At 48.3% G+C, this 20,274-nt stretch overlaps 2 protein-coding genes across 2 annotated transcripts in view; both read right to left on the reverse strand.

Moving 5' to 3' along the window:
- Positions 1 to 20,274, reverse strand: part of LOC144603008 (zinc-binding protein A33-like) — an 852,507-nt gene that overhangs the window by 69,936 nt on the left and 762,297 nt on the right.
- The window catches only part of LOC144602487 (nuclear factor 7, brain-like), a 20,722-nt gene continuing 9,690 nt past the window's right edge, over positions 9,243 to 20,274 (reverse strand). The window contains exon 4 of the mRNA XM_078415618.1: positions 9,243 to 9,335. Coding sequence (XP_078271744.1) covers positions 9,243 to 9,335 — 93 coding nt within the window. The remainder of the gene's footprint in view (positions 9,336 to 20,274) is intronic.

The raw sequence follows: 20,274 nt of genomic DNA on the forward strand, positions 1-20,274 counted from the left end.
TCACAGAGACACAGAGACACAGAGGCACAGGGACACAGGGACACAGAGACAGAGGGACACAGGGACACAGAGACACAGAGTCACAGAGACTCTCCGCCATTTAATCATGGCTGATCTATCTTTCCCTCCTAGCCCCATTCTCCTGTCTTCTCCCCATAACCTCTCTGACACCTGAACTAATCAAGAATCTATCCATCTCTGCCGTAAAATGATAAAGGGACCGGACAAGCTAGATGCAGGAAACATGTTCCCAATGTTGGGCGAGTCCAGAACCAGGGGCCACACACAGTCTTAGAGTAAAGGGGAGGCCATTTAAAACTGAGGTGAGAAGGAAGTTTCTCGCCCAGAGAGTTGAGAATGTGTGGAATTCTCTGCCACAGAGAGCATTGGAGGCCAAATCACTGGATGGATTTAAGACAGAGTTAGATAGAGCTCTCGGGGCTAGTGGAATCAAGGGTGTGCAGCGTAGGTTTACTAGGTTAATTCCCGGAATGGCGGGACTGTCATATGTTGAAAGACTGGAGCGACTAGGTTTGTATACACTGGAATTTAGAAGGATGAGAGGAGATCTTATCGAAACGTATAAGATTATTAAGGGGTTGGACAGGCTAGAGGCAGGAAACATGTTCCCAATGTTGGGGGAGTCCAGAACCAGGGGCCACACAGTTTAAGAATAAGGGGTAGGCCATTTAGAACAGAGATGAGGAAAAACTTTTTCAGTCAGAGAGTTGTGAATCTGTGGAATTCTCTGCCTCAGAGGGCAGTGGAGGCCAATTATCTGAATGCATTCAAGAGAGAGCTGGATAGAGCTCTTAAGGATAGCGGAGTCAGGGGGTATGGGGAGAAGGCAGGAACGGGGTACTGATTGAGAATGATCAGCCATGATCACATTGAATGGCGGTGCGTACAGGCTCGAAGGGCCGAATGGCCTACTCCTGCACCTATTGTCTATTGATATGGGGAGAAGGCAGGCACGGGTTACTGATTGTGGATGATCAAGCATGATCACAATGAATGGCGGTGCGTACAGGCTCGAAGGGCCTATTTTCTATGTTTCTATGTTAAAAATATCCACTGACTTGGCCTCCACAGCCTTCTGTGGCAAAGAATTCCACAGCTTAAGCTTTAAGACAGCAAAGACACATGCGTCATCGTTTAACCATCACAGAGGCAGCCCAAGACTGCTTGGGTCAGTTCTGCAGTGCATGCAAGCACAGAGTCACAGCATCACACAGTTATACACAGAGTGATACAGTGTGGAAATAGGCCATTCGGCCCATCTTCCCCACGTCGACCAACATGGCGCATCTACACAAGTCTCACTTGCCTGCGTTTGGCCCAGAGCCCTCTAAACCTGTAGGAAAATAACTGCAGATGCTAATTCGAAAGTAGGAACAAAATGCTGGAGTAACTCAGCGGGACAGGCAGCATCTCTGGAGACAATAGACAATAGACAATAGACAGTAGGTGCAGGAGGAGGCCATTCAGCCCTTCGAGCCTGTACGCACCGCCATTCAATGCGATCATGGCTGATCACACTCAATCAGTACCCCGTTCCTGCCTTCTCCCCATACCCCCTCACTCCGCTATCCTTAAGAGCTCTATCCAGCTCTCTCTTGAAAGCATCCAACGAACTGGCCTCCACTGCCTTCTGAGGCAGAGAATTCCACACCTTCACCACTCTCTGACTGAAAAAGTTCTTCCTCATCTCCGTTCTAAATGGCCTACCCCTTATTCTTAAACTGTGGCCCCTTGTTCTGGACTCCCCCAACATTGGGAACATGTTTCCTGCCTCTAATGTGTCCAATCCCCTAATTATCTTATACGTTTCAATAAGGAATGGGTGACGTTTCGGGTCAAGACCCTTCTTCAAACGCCACTCATCCCTTCTCTCCGGAGATGCTGCCTGACCCGCTGAGTTACTCCAGCGTTTTGCGTCTACCTTCCATTTAAACCAGCATCTGCAGGTCTTTCCTGCACCTAACCCAGACGGAAAGTCGATGTGGTCTGCCATGGAGGTTTGGGGGTTAATAGGCCTCTGTAAATTGCCCCTGGTCTGTCAGGAGTGGGCGAGAAAGTGGGATAACATTGAACCCGTGTGAACAGGGTGTTCGATGGTCGGCGTGGAGTCGGTGGGCCGAAGGGCCTGTTTTCTACGCCGTATTTGTGGAATTCTCTGCCACAGAAGGTAGTTGAGGCCAGTTCATTGGCTATATTTAAGAGGGAGTTAGATGTGGCCCTTGTGGCTAAAGGGATCAGGGGGTATGGAGAGAAGGCAGGTACGGGATACTGAGCTGGATGATCAGCCATGATCATATTGAATGGCGGTGCGTACAGGCTCGAAGGGCCGAATGGCCTACTCCTGCACCTATTTTCTATGTTTCTATGTTTCTATGAACTAAATAGACAATAGACAATAGGTGCAGGAGGAGGCCATTCAGCCCTTCGAGCCAGCACCGCCATTCAATGTGATCATGGCTGATCATTCTCAATCAGTACCCCGTTCCTGCCTTCTCCCCATACCCCCTGACTCCGTTATTCTTAAGAGCTCTATCCAGCTCTCCCTTGAATGCATTCAGAGAATTGGCCTCCACTGCCTTCTGAGGCAGAGAATTCCACAGATTCACAACTCTCTGACTGAAAAGGTTTTTCCTCATCTCTGTTCTAAATGGCCGACCCCTTATTCTTAAACTGTGTGTGGCCCCTTGTTCTGGACTCCCCCCAACATTGGGAACATGTTTCCTGCCTCTAACGTGTCCAACCCCTTAATAATCTTATACGTTTCGATGAGATCCCCTCTCATCCTTCTAAATTCCAGTGTATACAAGCCTAGTCGCTCCAGTCTTTCAACATACGACAGTCCTGCCATTCCGGGAATTAACCTAGTAAACGTGCGCTGCACGCCCTCAATAGCAAGAATATCCAGGGCCCTGTACAACTGCAGAAGGACCTCTTTGCTCCTATACTCAATAGCAAGGACGTCCTTCCTCAAATTTGGAGACCAAAACTGCACACAGTACCCCAGGTGCGGTCTCACTAGGGCCCTGTCCAACTGCAGAAGGACCTCTTTGCTCCTATACTCAACTCCTCTTGCTATGAAGGCCAACATTACACGTTTCGATAAGATCCCCTCTCGTAGACAACACACATGTTACATTGCACTCAAACTGCAAGGACATTCCATCCCCTCCTGTTCAACAATGTGTTATTTTCTTATCCCCCGGAATAGCAAGTTTGATAAAACAATCTGACCCTGATAACGCACGTTATCCACAGAAGGTCGATGGAACTTTGTAGCCACGTCCTCAGTGTACCATTGAACGCGGCACTGATTGTGTGGCCTTCGGAGTCAGGACAAGGCGTCATCCTATTGTGCACAGCTCAGCGAAAATAACATCGGCAACATTTGTCAATGGCTTGTTGCGGTTCTGTGCCCGTCTCAGTACAAGCCAAACCTTGGGTGACTTGAGACGGAACATTCAGAATGCTTTGGAGCTCCTCCGCATCCCCTCCCCTCAGCCTCGACCCAACTCTCACACGTTCAGAGTCGCACAGCGTGGAAGCACCCCCTTCAATAGACAACGGACAGTAGACAACAGGCGCAGGAGGAGGCCATTCGGCCCTCCGAGCCTGTACGCACCGCCATTCAATGTGATCATGGCTGATCATTCTCAATCAGTACCCCGTTCCTGCCTTCTCCCCCATACCCCCTGACTCTGCTATCCTTAAGAGCTCTATCCAGCTCTCTCTTGAATGCAATGTGATCATGGCTGATCATTCTCAATCAGTACCCCGTTCCTGCCTTCTCCCCATACCCCCTGACTCCGCTATCCTTAAGAGCTTTATCTAGCTCTCTCTTGAATGCATTCAGAGAATTGGCCTCCACTGCCTTCTGAGGCACAGAATTCCACAGATTCACAACTCTCTGACTGAAAAGGTTTTTCCTCATCTCAGTTCTAAATGGCCTACCCCTTATTCTTAAACTGTGTGTGGCCCCTGGTTCTGGACTCCCCCAACATTGGGAAAATGTTTCCTGCCTCTAACGTGTCCAACCCCTTAATAATCTTATATGTTTCGAAAAGATCCACTCTCATCCTTCTAAATTCCAGTGTATACAAGCCTAGTCGCTCCAGTCTTTCAACATACGACAGTCCCGCCATTCTGGGAATTAACCTACGCTGCACGCCCTCAATAGCAAGAATATCCTTCCTCAAATTTGGAGACCAAAACTGCACACAGTACTCCAGGTGCGGTCTCACCAGGGCCCTGTACAACTGCAGAAGGACCTCTTTGCTCCTATACTCAACTCCTCTTGTTATGAAGGCCAACATTCCATTGGCTTTCTTCACTGCCTGCTGTACCTGCATGCTTCCTTTCAGTGACTGATGCACTAGGACACCCAGATCTCGTTGTACGTCCCTTGTTCCTAACTTGACACCATTCAGATAATACTCTGCCTTCTTTTTCTTACCACCAAAGTGGATAACCTCGCACTAATCCTCGACCCATCTCTCACAGATTCAGAGTCGCACAGCGTGGAAGCAGGCCCTTCGGCCCAAGCTGCCCATGCCGACCCATCTACACTAGTCCCACCTGCCTTTGTTTGGTCCCATACATCCCTCTAAGCCTGAGGTAGACACGGAATACTGGACAATAGACAATAGACAATAGGCAACAGGTGCAGGAGGAGGCCATTCAGCCCTTCGAGCCTGTACGCACCGCCATTCAATGCGATCATGGCTGATCACTCTCAATCAGTACCCCGTTCCTGCCTTCTCCCCCATACCCCCTCACTCCGCTATCCTTAAGAGCTCTACCTAGCTCTCTCTTGAATGCAATGTGATCATGGCTGATCACTCTCAATCAGTACCCCGTTCCTGCCTTCTCCCCCATACCCCCTCACTCCGCTATCCTTAAGAGCTCTATCCAGCTCTCTCTTGAAAGCATCCAACGAACTGGCCTCCACTGCCTTCTGAGGCAGAGAATTCCACACCTTCACCACTCTCTGAATGGAGGAATGGGTGACGTTCTTCAGACCCGAAACGCCACCCATCCCTTCTCTCCCGAGATGCTGCCTGACCCGTTGAGTTGCTCCAGAATTTTGTGTCTACCTTCGATTTAAACCAGCATCTGCAACGTTTTTCTCCTCCACATTTTGTCCCTCAAAACCTGGCCACATGTTGCTTAAACGTTGCGATAGTCCCAGCCTCAACGACCTCCTCTGGCAGCTCGTTCCATACACCCAACACCCTCTGTGTGGAAAAGTTACCCCTCAGATTCCTATTCAATCTCCCCCACCCTCCTCCCCTCCCCTCACCTTAAACCTATGCCCTCTGGTTCTCGATTCCCCTACTTTATAACATATAACCATATATAACAACTACAGCATGGAAACAGGCCCGTTCGGCCCTACCAGTCCACCCTGACCACTCTCTCCGACCTAGTCTCATCTACCTGCTCTCAGACCATAACCCTCCAATCCCCTCCTATCCATATACCTATCCAATTCACTCTTAAATAATAAAATCGAGCCAGCCTCCACCACTTCCACCGGAAGCCCATTCCATACAGCCACCACCCTCTGAGTAAAGAAGTTACCCCTCATGTTACCCCTAAACTTTTGTCCCTCAATTCTGAAGCTATGTCCCCTTGTTGGAATCTTCCCCACTCTCAAAGGGAAAAGCCTACCCACGTCAACTCTGTCCATCCCTCTCAAAATGTAAAAAACCTCTATCAAGTCCCCCCTCAACCTTCTACGCTCCAAAGAATAAAGACCCAACCTGTTCAACCTCTCTCTGTAGCCTAAGTGCTGAAACCCAGGCAACATTCTAGTAAATCTCCTCTGTACCCTCTCCATTTTGTCGACATCCTTCCTATAATTTGGCGACCAGAACTGCACACCATACTCCAGATTCGGCCTCACCAATGCCCTGTACAATCTCAACATTACATCCCAACTTCTATACTCGATGCTCTGATTTATAAAGGCAAGCATACCAAACGCCTTCTTCACCACCCTATCCACATGAGATTCCACCTTCAGGGAACAATGCACAGTTATTCCCAGATCCCTCTGTTCCACTGCATTCCTCAATTCCCTACCGTTTACCCTGTACGTCCTATTTTGATTTGTCCTACCAAAATGCAGCACCTCACACTTATCAGCATTAAACTCCATCTGCCTTTAGTTGAGCTTAGCTTCGTTTAGTTTAGCTTGGAGACACAAGAGGCTCTGGGCATCTACCCGATCTATTCCTCTCCTGATTTTGTGCACCTCTCTGAGATCACCCCAAATCCTCCTGCGCTCCAAGGAATAGAGACCCAGCCTGCCCAACCTCTACCGACAGTTCAAACACTCGAGTCCTGACAACATTTTCGTAAATCTTCTCTGAACTCTTTGAAGCTTGGTATCATCTTTCTTACAAAAGCTGAACACAAGACTCGAACAACTGTAGCACGACCTCCCAACTTCTATGCTAATTTGATAGACTGAATAATGAGGGAATAGATGGGATGGACGAAAAGACTTTTGACCAGTGTAGGAGAATCAATAGACAAAAGACTATAGACAATAGGTGCAGGAGTAGGCCATTCGGCCCTTCGAGCCTGCACCGCCATTCAATATGATCATGGCTGATCATTCTCAATCAGTACCCCGTTTCTGCCTTCTCCCCATACCCCCTGACTCCGCTATCCTTAAGAGCTCTACCTAGCTCTCTCTTGAATGCAATGTGATCATGGCTGATCATTCTCAATCAGTACCCCGTTCCTGCCTTCTCCCCATACCCCCTGACTCCGCTATCCTTAAGAGCTCTATCCAGCTCTCTCTTGAATGCATTCGGAGAATTGGCCTCCACTGCCTTCTGAGGCAGAGAATTCCACAGATTCACAACTCTCTGACTGAAATAGTTTTTCCTCATCTCCGTTCTAAATGGCCTACCCCTTATTCTTAAACTGTGTGTGGCCCCTGGTTCTGGACTCCCCCAACATTGGGAACATGTTTCCTGCCTCTAACGTGTCCAACCCCTTAATAATCTTGTACGTTTCGATAAGATCCCCTCTCATCCTTCTAAATTCCAGTGTATACAAGCCTAGTCGCTCCAGTCTTTCAACATATGACAGTCCCGCCATTCCGGGAATTAACCTAGTAAACCTACGCTGCACGCCCTCAATAGCAAGAATATCCTTCCTCAAATTTGGAGACCAAAACTGCACACAGTACTCCAGGTGCGGTCTCACTAGGGCCCTGTACAACTGCAGAAGGACCTCTTTGCTCCTATGTAGCCTTAACAAATGTAGCCTTAATATAAATCCAGTTTCAAAATACATAGAGAGTATAGACCTCCTAGTCTCTATGTAATTATATATAAAAGGTTAAAAGAGAACTTATATATATATTGTTAAAAAAAGATTTAAAAATTTTAAACCCCCCAAAAAATTTATCACCCGAAACTAAAATAAGCAAAAATATCAACAGTTTAGACCCCTGTTTGTCGTTAAATCTGTTTAACCAAATAAAGGTAAAAAATTATTATAACGGCTGGAGAGGGAACAACTTATATTGTGTGAAAATATTGAATAAAGCTTCCCCAAGTCCTATCAAATTTAATCGAGGGTTCAACAATATCACTCCTAATTTTTTCCAAATTTAAACAATAGTCAATAGACAATAGGTGCAGGAGGAGGCCATTCGGGCCTTCGAGCCTGTACGCACCGCTATTCAATGTGATCATGGCTGATCATTCTCAATCAGTACCCCGTTCCTGCCTTCTCCCCATACCGTTTAGTCTCCCCATATCCCCCCTGATATCGTTTCAGAATACCAATGGAATGTGGTGGGAGGATTATAGTCTTGCCATTTAAATAAAATAGACCTTCTGGCAATTAATGTAGTAAAAGCAATCAACCTGAAAGGGACAGATGAATAGAATCTAACTGATAGCCCAAAAATTGCAGTGATAGGATGAGGTTGTAAATCCATTGAGTATAGGAGCAAAGAGGTCCTTCTGCAGTTGTACAGGGCCCTGGTGAGACCGCACCTGGAGTACTGTGTGCTGTTGTACAGGGCCCTAGTGAGACCGCACCTGGAGTACTGTGTGCAGTTTTGGTCTCCAAATTTGAGGAAGGATATTCTTGCTATTGAGGGCGTGCAGCGTAGGTTTACTAGGTTAATTCCCGGAATGGCGGGACTGTCATATGTTGAAAGACTGGAGCGACTAGGCTTGTATACATTGGAATTTAGAAGGATGAGAGGGGATCTTATCGAAACGTATAAGATTATTAAGGGGTTGGACACGTCAGAGGCAGGAAACATGTTCCCAATGTCGGGGGAGTCCAGAACAAGGGGGCCACACACAGTTTAACAATAAGGGGTAGGCCATTTAGAACTGAGATGAGGAAAAACTTTTTCAGTCAGAGAGTTGTGAATCTGTGGAATTCTCTGCCTCAGAAGGCAATGGAGGCCAATTCTCTGAATACATTCAAGAGAGAGCTGGATAGAGCTCTTAAGGATAGCGGAGTCAGGGGGTATGGGGAGAAGGCAGGAACGGGGTACTGATTGAGAATGATCAGCCGTGATCGCATTGAATGGCGGTGCGTACAGGCTCGAAGGGCTGAATGGCCTCCTCCTGCACCTGTTGTCTATTGTCTATTGTCTATTGTCTAACATATCATGAGAGTTTGACAACACAGGGCCTGTACTCGCTGGAGTTTAGAAGAATGAGGGGGGACCTGATTGAAACTTACGGAAGAGTGAACGTCCTGGATAGAGTGGATGTGGAGAGGATGTTTCCACTAGTGGGAGAGTCTAGGACTAGAGGGCACAGCCTCAGAATTAAAGGACGTGCCTTTAGGAAGGAGATGAGGAGGAATTTCTTTGGTGAGTCTGTGGAATTCTCTGCCACAGATGGCAGTGGAGGCCAATTAACTGGATCTATTCAAGAGAGAGTTAGACATAGCTCTTAGGGCTAAAGGGATCAAGGGATATGGGGAGAAAGCAGGAACGGGGTACTGTTACTCCAGCACTCTGTGAAACGTCACCTATCCATGTTCTCCACAGATGCTGCCTGACCCGCTGAGTTACTCCAGCACTCTGTGAAACGTCACCTATCCATGTTCTCCACAGATGCTGCCTGACCCGCTGAGTTACTCCAGCACTCTGTGAAACGTCACCTATCCATGTTCTCCACAGATGCTGCCTGACCCGCTGAGTTACTCCAGCACTCTGTGTCTTTTTTCACGTGTCAGTCCAAGTGGCCAATTTGTAATAAAGAGAGGTTGTTTTGAAAGAAACCCAGGATATCATTTGATTTCATTTGTTCCTTTTCCGTCTGGATCTGGATCCCATTAAACGACTCAATGTTGTGACCAAGTTCACGATGTTCACGGAAGCCTCTTCACTCAAGGCTGCACGGTTCACGTTTATAGACAATAGACAATAGGTGCAGGAGGAGGCCATTCGGCCCTTCGAGCCTGTACGCACCGCCATTCAATGTGATCATGGATGATCATTCTCTGCGAATGGTATGTTGGCATTCATAGCGAGGGGATTTGAGTATAGGAGCAGGGAGGTTCTGCTGCAGTTGTACAGGGCATTGGTGAGACCGCACCTGGAGTATTGTGTGCAGTTTTGGTCTCCTAATCTGAGGAAAGACATTCTTGCCATAGAGGGAGTACAGAGAAGGTTCACCAGATTGATCCCTGGGATGGCAGGACTTTCATATGAAGAAAGACTGGATAGACTCGGTTGTACTCGCTGGAATTTAGAAGACTGAGGGGGGATCTTATAGAAACTTACAAAATTCTTAAGGGGTTGGACAGGCTAGATGCGGGAAGATTGTTCCCGATGTTGGGGAAGTCCAGAACCAGGGGTCACAGCTTAAGGATAAGGGGGAAGTCTTTTAGGACCGAGATGAGAAAACATTTCTTCACACAGAGAGTGGTGAGTCTGTGGAATTCTCTGCCGCAGAAGGTAGTTGAGGCCAGTTCATTGGCTATATTTAAGAGGGAGTTAGATGTGGCCCTTGTGGCTAAAGGGATCAGGGGGTATGGAGAGAAGGCAGGTACGGGATACTGAGTTGGATGATCAGCCATGATCATATTGAATGGCGGTGCGTACAGGCTCGAAGGGCCGAATGGTCTACTCCTGCACCTATTTTCTATGTTTCTAAGTTTTCTATGTTTCAATCAGTACCCCGTTCCTGCCTTCTCCCCATACCCCCTGACTCCGCTGTCCTTAAGAGTTCTATCCAGCTCTCTCTTGAATGTATTCAGAGAATTGGCCTCCACTGCCTTCTGAGGCAGAGAATTCCACAGATTCACAACTCTCTGACTGAAAAAGGTTTTTCCTCATCTCCGTTCTAAATGGCCTACCCCTTATTCTTAAACTGTGTGTGGCCCCTGGTTCTGGACTCCCCCAACATCGTGAACGTGTTTCCTGCCTCTAACGTGTCCAACCCCTTAATAATCTTATACGTTTCGATAAGATCTCCTCTCATCCTCCTAAATTCCAGTGTTTACAAGGACATTGTTTGAACAGACACTCAAGAGGATTGGACCATCGATACCCCAGCCATGGGCTAAGATGGAAAGGGCACAGAGAAGATGTACCAGGTGGTCACCAAGACTCGGGGGTCTGAGCAATAGGGAGAGGTTGGGACTCTATGCCTTGGAGCGCAGGAGTGATCTTATAGCGGTGCATAAAATGTGTGTATCTGTGGAACACATTGCCACAGAAGGCTGTGGAGGCCATCAGTGGATGATTCCATGGTGGGAGAATCTAGGACCCAGAGGTCACAGCCTCAGAATTAAACTGCGCTCTTTTAGAAAGGAGCTGAGATGGAATTTCTTTAGTCAGAGGATGGTTAATCTGTGGGATTCATTGCCGCAGAGTGCTGTGGAGGCCAAGTCAGTGGGTATTTTTAAGTCAAGTCAAGTCAAGTCAATGTTATTTGTATAGCACATTTAAAAACAACCCACGTTGACCAAAGTGCTGTACATCTGATTAGGTACTAAGGAAAAAAATGAAACATACAGTAAGTAGCACGCAAACAGTTCACAGCGCCTCCTCAATGAGCCTCAAATGCTAGGGAGTAGAAATAGGTTTTGAGCCTGGACTTAAAGGAGTGGATGGAGGGGGGCAGTTCTGATGGGGAGAGGGATGCTGTTCCACAGTCTAGGAGCTGCAACCGCAAAAGCGCGGTCACCCCTGAGCTTAAGCCCAGACCGCGGGATAGTGAGTAGCCCCAAGTCGGCCGACCTGAGGGACCTGGAGTTAGAGAGGGGGGTTAGAAGATTTTTGATGTAGGGGGGGGGAATGTCCATTTAGGGCTTTATACGTGAATAGGAGGAGCTTGAAGTTGATTCTGTACCGTACAGGGAGCCAGTGGAGAGAGGCCGGAATCGGGGTGATGTGGTCCCTTTTACGGGTACCCGTCAGGAGTCTTGCTGCGGCGTTTTGGACCAGTTGCAGGCGGGACAGGGATGATTGGCTGATCCCAGTGTACAGGGAGTTGCAGTAGTCTAGGCGGGAGGAAATGAAAGCGTGAATGATTTTTTCAGTGTTGTCGAATTGGAGGAAAGGTTTGATTTTAGCTCTGGTACGAAGTTGGAAGAAGCTGGCTTTTACCACAGCGTTGACTTGCTTGTCAAATTTTAAGGCAGAGATATACAAATTCTTGATTAGAATGGGTGTCAAGGGCAATGGGGAGAACGCAGGAGAATGGGATTAGGAGGCAGAGATCAGCCACGGTTGAATGGCGGAATAGACTCGATGGGCCGAATGGCCTAAATCTACTCCTATAACTTGTGAACTGATAGATAATGGCAATGCACAGTCTTTTAACCCCAGGATAGGGGAATCAAGAACCAGAGGACATAGGTTTAACGCGAGAGGGGCACGTTTTATTAGGGACACGAGAGGCAACCTTTTCACACCGAGGGTGGTGGGTGTATGGAACGGACTGCCAGATAGAAACATAGAAACATAGAAACATAGAAAATAGGTGCAGGAGTAGGCCATTCGGCCCTTCGAGCCTGTACGCACCGCCATTCAATATGATCATGGCTGATCATCCAGCTCAGAATCCCGTACCTGCCTTCTCTCCATACCCCCTGATCCCTTTAGCCACAAGGGCCACATCTAACTCCCTCTTAAATATAGCCAATGAACTGGCCTCAACTACCTTCTGTGGCAGAGAATTCCACAGATTCACCACTCTCTGTGTGAAGAAAAACGGTCCTAAAAGACTTCCCCCTTATCCTTAAACTGTGTGACCCCTGGTTCTGGACTTCCCCAACATTGGGAACAATCTTCCCGCATCTAGCCTGCCCAACCCCTTAAGAATTTTGTAAGTTTCTATAAGATCCCCCCTCAGTCTTCTAAATTCCAGCGAGTACAAGCCGAGTCCATCCAGTCTTTCTTCATATGAAAGTCCCGCCATCCCAGCGATCAATCTGGTGAACCTTCTCTGTACTCCCTCTATGGCAAGAATGTCTTTCCTCAGATTAGGAGACCAAAACTGTATGCAATACTCCAGGTGTGGTCTCACCAATGCCCTGTACAACTGCAGCAGAACCTCCCTGCTCCTATACTCAAATCCCCTCGCTATGAATGCCAACATACCATTGGCTTTCTTCACTGCCTGCTGCACCTGCATGCCTACTTTCAATGACTGGTGTACCACGACACCCAGGTCTCGTTGCATCTCCCCTTCTCCTAATCGGCCACCATTCAGGTAATACTCTGCCTTCCTGTTCTTGCCACCAAAGTGGACAACCTTACATTTATCCACATTATACTGCATCTGCCATGCATCCGCCCACTCGCCTAACCCATCCAAGTCACTCACCTAACCTATGAAATAGATAGGGCAGGTATTGTGACGTTTAAAATACATTTGGACAGGTTCATTGATGGGACTGGATGATCAGCCATGATCATATTGAATGGCGGTGCGTACAGGCTCGAAGGGCCGAATGGCCTACTCCTGCACCTATTTTCTATGTTTCTATGTTTCTATGGGACAGGTTTGGAGGGATATGGTCCCAAACATGGGTAGATGGGGCTCGTGTGGCTCGATAACACTTTCAATAAGGAGTGAATAAATTTAATCAAATAAATCTGCAAATAAAAAATCGATTCCCGGTATTGATATTGGAGTTGGTTTATTGATATCACAATCACACACTATACTAAAACTCTCTTTATTCACAAAATGCCGGAGTAACTCAGCAGGTCAGGCAGCATCTTGGGAGAGAAGGAATGGGTGACGTTTCGGGTCGAGACCCTTCTTCAGACCCCGATAGACAATCTTCCCGCATCGAGCCTCTCCAACCCCTTAAGAATTTTGTACGTTTCTATAAGATCCCCCCTCAATCTTCTAAATTCCAGCGAGTACAAGCCGAGTCTATCCAGTCTTTCTTCATATGAAAGTCCTGCCATCCCAGGGATCAATCTGGTGAACCTTCTCTGTACTCCCTCTATGGCAAGAAGGTGTTTGGTCTAAATTGCTGGAATAGCTCGCAAAAGGGCAGTTCTTCTCTGTATAATATACAACAGACAGTAGACAATGGGTGCAGGAGGAGGCCATTCGGCCCTTTGAGCCTGTACACACCGCCATTCAATGTGATCATGGCTGATCATTCTCAATCAGTACCCCGTTCCTGCCTTCTCCCCATACCCCCTGACTCCGCTATCCTTAAGAGCTCTATCCAGCTCTCTCTTGAAAGCATCCAACGAACTGGCCTCCACTGCCTTCTGAGACAGAGAATTCCACACCTTCACCACTCTCTGACTGAAAAGGTTCTTCCTCATCTACGTTCTAAATGGCCTACCCCTTATTCTTAAACTGTGGCCCCTTGTTCTGGACTCCCCCAACATTGGAAACATGTTTCCTGCCTCTAATGTGTCCAATCCCCTAATTATCTTATATGTTTCAATAAGATCCCCCCTCATCCTTCTAAATTCCAGTGTATACAAGCCTAATTGCTCCAGCCTTTCAACATACGACAGTCCCGCCATTCCGGGAATTAACCTAGTGAACCTACGCTGCACGCCCTCCATAGCAAGAATATCCTTCCTCAAATTTGGAGACCAAAACTGCACACAGTACTCCAGGTGCGGTCTCACTAGGGCCCTGTACAACTGCAGAAGGACCTCTTTGCTCCTATACCCAACTCCTCTTGTTATGAAGGGCAACATTCCATTGGCTTTCTTCACTGCCTGCTGTACCTGCATGCTTCCTTTCAGTGACTGATGCACTAGGACACCCAGATCTCGTTGAACTCCCCCTCCTCCTAACTTGACACCATTCAGATAATAATCTGCCTTTCTATTCTTACTTCCAAAGTGGACAACCTCACACTTATCTACATTAAACTGCATCTGCCATGTATCCGCCCACTCACACAACCTGTCGCCGGTGGGGGCCTTCCTCATCGGGGCGATCCAGACCCTGCATGAGGGGGGTGGGTGTGGTCTCAGCTCCCCCGTGCCAATGACCGGTTTATTATTGCCACCTTCACGGTTGCAGGGTGACTTGGACAGGTTGTGTGAGTGGGCGGATGCATGGCAGATGCAGTTTAATGTGGATAAGTGTGAGGTTGTCCACTTTGGTGGCAAGAACGGGAAGGCAGAGTATTATCCGAATGGTGTCAAGTTAGGAACAGGGGACGTACAACGAGATCTGGGTGTCCTAGTGCATCAGTCACTGAAAGGAAGCATGCAGGTACAGCAGGCAGTGAAGAAAGCCAATGGAATGTTGGCCTTCATAACAAGAGGAGTTGAGTATAGGAGCAAAGAGGTCCTTCTGCAGTTGTACAGGGCCCTAGTGAGACCGCACCTGGAGTACTGTGTGCAGTTTTGGTCTCCAAACTTGAGGAAGGATATTGAGGGCGTGCAGCGAAGGTTTACTAGGTTAATTCCTGGAATGGCGGGACTGTCGTATGTTGAAAGACTGGAGCGACTAGGCTTGTATACACTGGAATTTAGAAGGATGAGAGGGGATCTTATTGAAACATATAGGATTATTAAGGGGTTGGACACGTTAGAGGCAGGAAACATGTTCCCGATGTTGGGGGAGCCCTGAATCAGGGGCCACAGTTTAAGAATAAGGGGTCGGCCTTTTCGAACGGAGATGAGGATTTTTTTTTTCACTCAGAGAGTTGTGAATCTGTGGAATTCTCTGCCTCAGAAGGCAGTGGAGGCCAATTCTCTGGATGCCTTCTAGAGAGACTTAGATAGAGCTCTTAAGGATAGCGGAGTCAGGAGGTATGGGGAGAAGGCAGGAACGGGGTACTGATTGTGGATGATCTGCCATGATCACGGTGAATGGCGGTGCTGGCTTGAAGGGCTCCTCCTGCACCTATTGTCTACTGTCTGTTGTATATTATACAGTGAAGAACTGCCCTTTTGCGAGCTATTCCAGCAATTTAGACCAAACACATTCTTGCCATAGAGGGAGTACAGAGAAGGTTCACCAGATTGATCCCTGGGATGGCAGGACTTTCATATGAAGAAAGACTGGATAGACTCGGCTTGTACTCGCTGGAATTTCGAAGATTGAGGGGGGATCTTATAGAAACTTACAAAATTCTTAAGGGGTTGGACAGGCTAGATGCGGGGAAGATTGTTCCCGATGTTGGGGAAGTCCAGAACAAGGGGTCACACAGTTTAAGGATAAGGGGGACGTCTTTTAGGACCGTTTTTTTCCACACAGAGAGTGATGAATCTGTGGAATTCTCTGCCACAGAAGGTAGTTGAGGCCAGTTCATTGGCTATATTTAAGAGGGAGTTAGATGTGGCCCTTGTGGCTAAAGGGATCAGGGGGTATGGAGAGAAGGCAGGTACGGGATACTGAGTTGGATGATCAGCCATGATCATATTGAATGGCGGTGCGTACAGGCTCGAAGGGCCGAATGGCCTACTCCTGCACCTATTGTCTATGTTTCTATGTTTCTAACAGGCCAGCATGGCGGCACGGTGGTGTCTCTCAGTGCCAGGGACCCGGGTTCCATCCGGACTGCGGTCGATGTCCGTTCATAAGGACATGGGTCACAGGAGCAGAGTTAGGCCATTCGGCCCATCAAGGCTACTCCGCCATTCAATGCTGGCTGACCTATCTTTCCCTCTCAACCCCATTCTCTCGCCTTCTCCCCGTAACAACTGACGCCTTTACTGATCGCGAGCCTTGCCAATCTCCGCCTTAAACAAAATATCCATTGACGTTTTGACCGTGAATTCTACAGATCCGCCACCACACCATGTCTGCGTGGAGTTTGCACGTTCTCCAAGTGACCGCGTGGGTTTTCTCCGGGCGCTCGGGTTATAGACAATAGACAATAGGTGCAGGAGGAGGCCATTCGGCCTTCGAGCCTGTACGCACCGCCATTCAATGTGATCATGGCTGATCATTCTCAATCAGTACCCCGTTCCTGCCTTCTCCCCATACCCCCTGACTCCGCTATCCTTAAGAGCTCTATCCAGCTCTCTCTTGAATGCATTCAGAGAATTGGCCTCCACTGCCTTCTGAGGCAGAGAATTCCACAGATTCACAACTCTCTGACTGAAAAGGTTTTTCCTCATCTCAGTTCTAAATGGCCTACCCTTTATTCTTAAACTGTGGCCCCTTGTTCAGGACTCCCCCAACATTGGGAACATGTTTCCTGCCTCTAACGTGTCCAACCCCTTAATAATCTTATACGTTTCAATAAGATCCCCCCTCATCCTTCTAAATTCCAGTGTATACAAGCCTAGTCGCTCCAGTCTTTCAACATACGACAGTCCCGCCATTCCGGGAATTAACCTAGTAAACCTACGCTGCACGCCCTCAATAGCAAGAATATCCTTCCTCAAATTTGGAGACCAAAACTGCACACAGTACTCCAGGTGCGGTCTCACCAGGGCCCTGTACAACTGCAGAAGGACCTCTTTGCTCCTATACTCAACTCCTCTTGTTATGAAGGCCAACATTCCATTGGCTTTCTTCACTGCCTGCTGTACCTGCATGCTTCCTTTCAGTGACTGATGCACTAGGACACCCAGATCTCGTTGAACTCCCCCTCCTCCTAACTTGACACCATTCAGATAATAATCTGCCTTTCTATTCTTACTTCCAAAGTGAATAACCTCACACTTATCTACATTAAACTGCATCTGCCATGTATCCGCCCACTCACACAACCTGTCGCCGGTGGTGGGCCTTCCACATCGGGGCGATCCAGACCCTGCATGAGGGGGGTGGGTGTGGTCTCAGCTCCCCCGCGCCAATGACCGGTTTATTATTGCCGCCTTCACGGTCGCTGGGTGACTTGGACAGGTTGTGTGAGTGGGCGGATGCATGGCAGATGCAGTTTAATGTGGATAAGTGTGAGGTTATCCACTTTGGTGGTAAGAATAGGAAGGCAGAGTATTATCTGAATGGTGTCAAGTTAGGAACAGGGGATGTTCAACGAGATCTGGGTGTCCTAGTGCATCAGTCACTGAAAGGATTGATCCCTGGGATGGCAGGACTTTCATATGAAGAAAGACTGGATAGACTCGGCTTGTACTCGCTGGAATTTCGAAGATTGAGGGGGGATCTTATAGAAACTTACAAAATTCTTAAGGGGTTGGACAGGCTAGATGCGGGAAGATTGTTCCCGATGTTGGGGAAGTCCAGAACAAGGGGTCACACAGTTTAAAGATAAGAGGGAACTCTTTTAGGACCGTTTTTTTTCACACAGAGAGTGGTGAATCTGTGGAATTCTCTGCCACAGAGGTTAGTTGAGGCCAGTTCATTGGCTATATTTAAGAGGGAGTTAGATGTGGCCCTTGTGGCTAAAGGGATCAGGGGTACGGAGAGAAGGCAGGTACGGGATACTGAGTTGGATGATCAGAGAATTCCACAGATTCACAACTCTCTCTGACCGAAAAAGGTTTTTCCTCATCTCAGTTCTAATGGCCGACCCCTTATTCTTAAACTGTGTGTGGCCCCTTGTTCTGGAGATATAGACGGTGGCGTGGATAGATAAAGAACAACGAATGAAAGATCTGCAAAATGTAACGATGGTCCATTGAAAGCTGTTTGTAGGGTGAAAATGAGAAGCTGGTTTGATTTGTGTGGGGGATGAATGTGATTGTCTGGGCTGCAATCCAACATGACGCATAAAAAAAATGAGACTGTATCGTTCATTGATAAGAATTTTATTTCATATAACATTCTATTATAAATTTCTTGAATTTATACACAGAGCAGTCACGATAGAACGCAAACACTTCCAAACGATAACATGTCCACAAGTAAAAACAAGGAACTGCAAGTGATGGTTTACAACAACAAAAGGCACGAAGTGCTGGAGTAACTCAGCGGGTCGGGCAGCATCTGTGGGGAACATGGATAGGCGACGTTTCACAGAGTGCTTGGGTAACTCAGCGGGTCAGGCAATAGACAATAGGTGCAGGAGGAGGCCATTCGGCCCTTCGAGCCTGTACGCACCGCCATTCAATGCGATCATGGCTGATCATTCTCAATCAGTACCCCGTTCCTGCCTTCTCCCCATACCCCCTGACTCCTCAATCCTTAAGAGCTCTATCTAGCTCTCTCTTGAATGCAATGTGATCATGGCTGATCATTCTCAATCAGTACCCCGTTCCTGCCTTCTCCCCATACCCCCTGACTCCTCTATCCTTAAGAGCTCTATCTAGCTCTCTCTTGAATGCTTTCAGAGAATTGGCCTCCACTGCCTTCTGAGGCAGAGAATTCCACAGATTCACAACTCTCTGACTGAAATAGTTTTTCCTCATCTCCGTTCTAAATGGCCTACCCCTTATTCTTAAACTGTGTGTGGCCCCTGGTTCTGGACTCCCCCAACATTGGGAACATGTTTCCTGCCTCTAACGTGTCCAACCCCTTAATAATCTTGTACGTTTCGATAAGATCCCCTCTCATCCTTCTAAATTCCAGTGTATACAAGCCTAGTCGCTCCAGTCTTTCAACATACGACAGTCCCGCCATTCCGGGAATTAACCTGGTGAACCTACGCTGCACGCCCTCAATAGCAAGAATATCCTTCCTCAAATTTGGAGACCAAAACTGCACACAGTACTCCAGGTGTGGTCTCACCAGGGCAGCATCTGTGGAGAACGTGGATAGGTGACGTTTCACAGAGTGCTGGAGTAACTCAGCGGGTCAGGCGGCATCTGTGGAGAAAATGAATGGGCGAGACCCTCTTCAGTCCGAAGTTACTCCAGCTTTTTGTGTCTCTCTTGGATAAGTGATGTTTCGGGTGGGGACCCTACGTCAGACTGAAGCTTCGAGAGTATGTAACTCAAACCACACACGTTCGTGCACAAGTGACCGGCTTGTTCAGCAGGCACCCCACGCTGAGAGAGACACACATTGGTGGGGTGGGGGGGGGGGTGGGGGGGGAGGGGGGGGGGAGGGGGGGGGAGGGGGGGGGGAGGGGTAAAACAGAAGCAGATGCCTCTCTTAAAGTTTAAAGGTGGGTGCATTAAAATAGTCCGCATGTCGGGCAGCATCTGTGGAGTAAAACAGAGTTAATGATTTATTCACAGAGTGCTGGAGTAACTCAGCGGGTCAGGCAGCATCTCGGGAGAGAAGGAATGGGTGACGTTTCGGGTCGAGACCCTTCTTCAGACTGATGTCAGGGGGGGCGGGACAAAGGAGGATATAGGTGGAGACAGGAAGATAGAGGGAGATCTGGGAAGGAGGAGGGGAAGAGAGGGACAGAGGAACTATCTAAAGTTGGAGAAGTCGATGTTCATACCACTGGGCTGCAAGCTGCCCAGGCGAAATATGAGGTGCTGTTCCTCCAATTTGCGGTGGGCCTCACTATGGCACTGGAGGAGGCCCACGACAGAAAGGTCAGACTGGGAGTGGGAGGGGGAGTTGAAGTGCTCAGCCACAGGAGATCAGGTTGGTCAATGCGGACCGAGCGCAGGTGTTGAGCGAAGCGATCGCCGAGCCTGCGCTTGGTTTCGCCGATGTAAAGAAGTTGACATCTGGAGCAGCGGATGCAATAGATGAGGTTGGAGGAGGTGCAGGTGAACCTCTGTCTCACCTGGAAAGACTGTTTGGGTCCTTGGATGGAGTCGAGGGGGGAGGTAAAGGGACAGGTGTTGCATCTCGTGCGGTCGCAGGGAAAGTGCCCGGGGATGGGGTGGTTTGGGTAGGAAGGGACGAGTGGACCAGGGAGTTACGGAGGGAACGGTCTCTGCGGAACGCAGAGAGGGGAGGGGATGGGAATCTGGAGGTGTGCGTTTTCACACTTCTGTAC

The sequence above is a fragment of the Rhinoraja longicauda genome, chromosome 19, assembly GCF_053455715.1.
Source record: "Rhinoraja longicauda isolate Sanriku21f chromosome 19, sRhiLon1.1, whole genome shotgun sequence".
NCBI classification, from domain to species: Eukaryota; Metazoa; Chordata; class Chondrichthyes; order Rajiformes; family Arhynchobatidae; genus Rhinoraja; species Rhinoraja longicauda.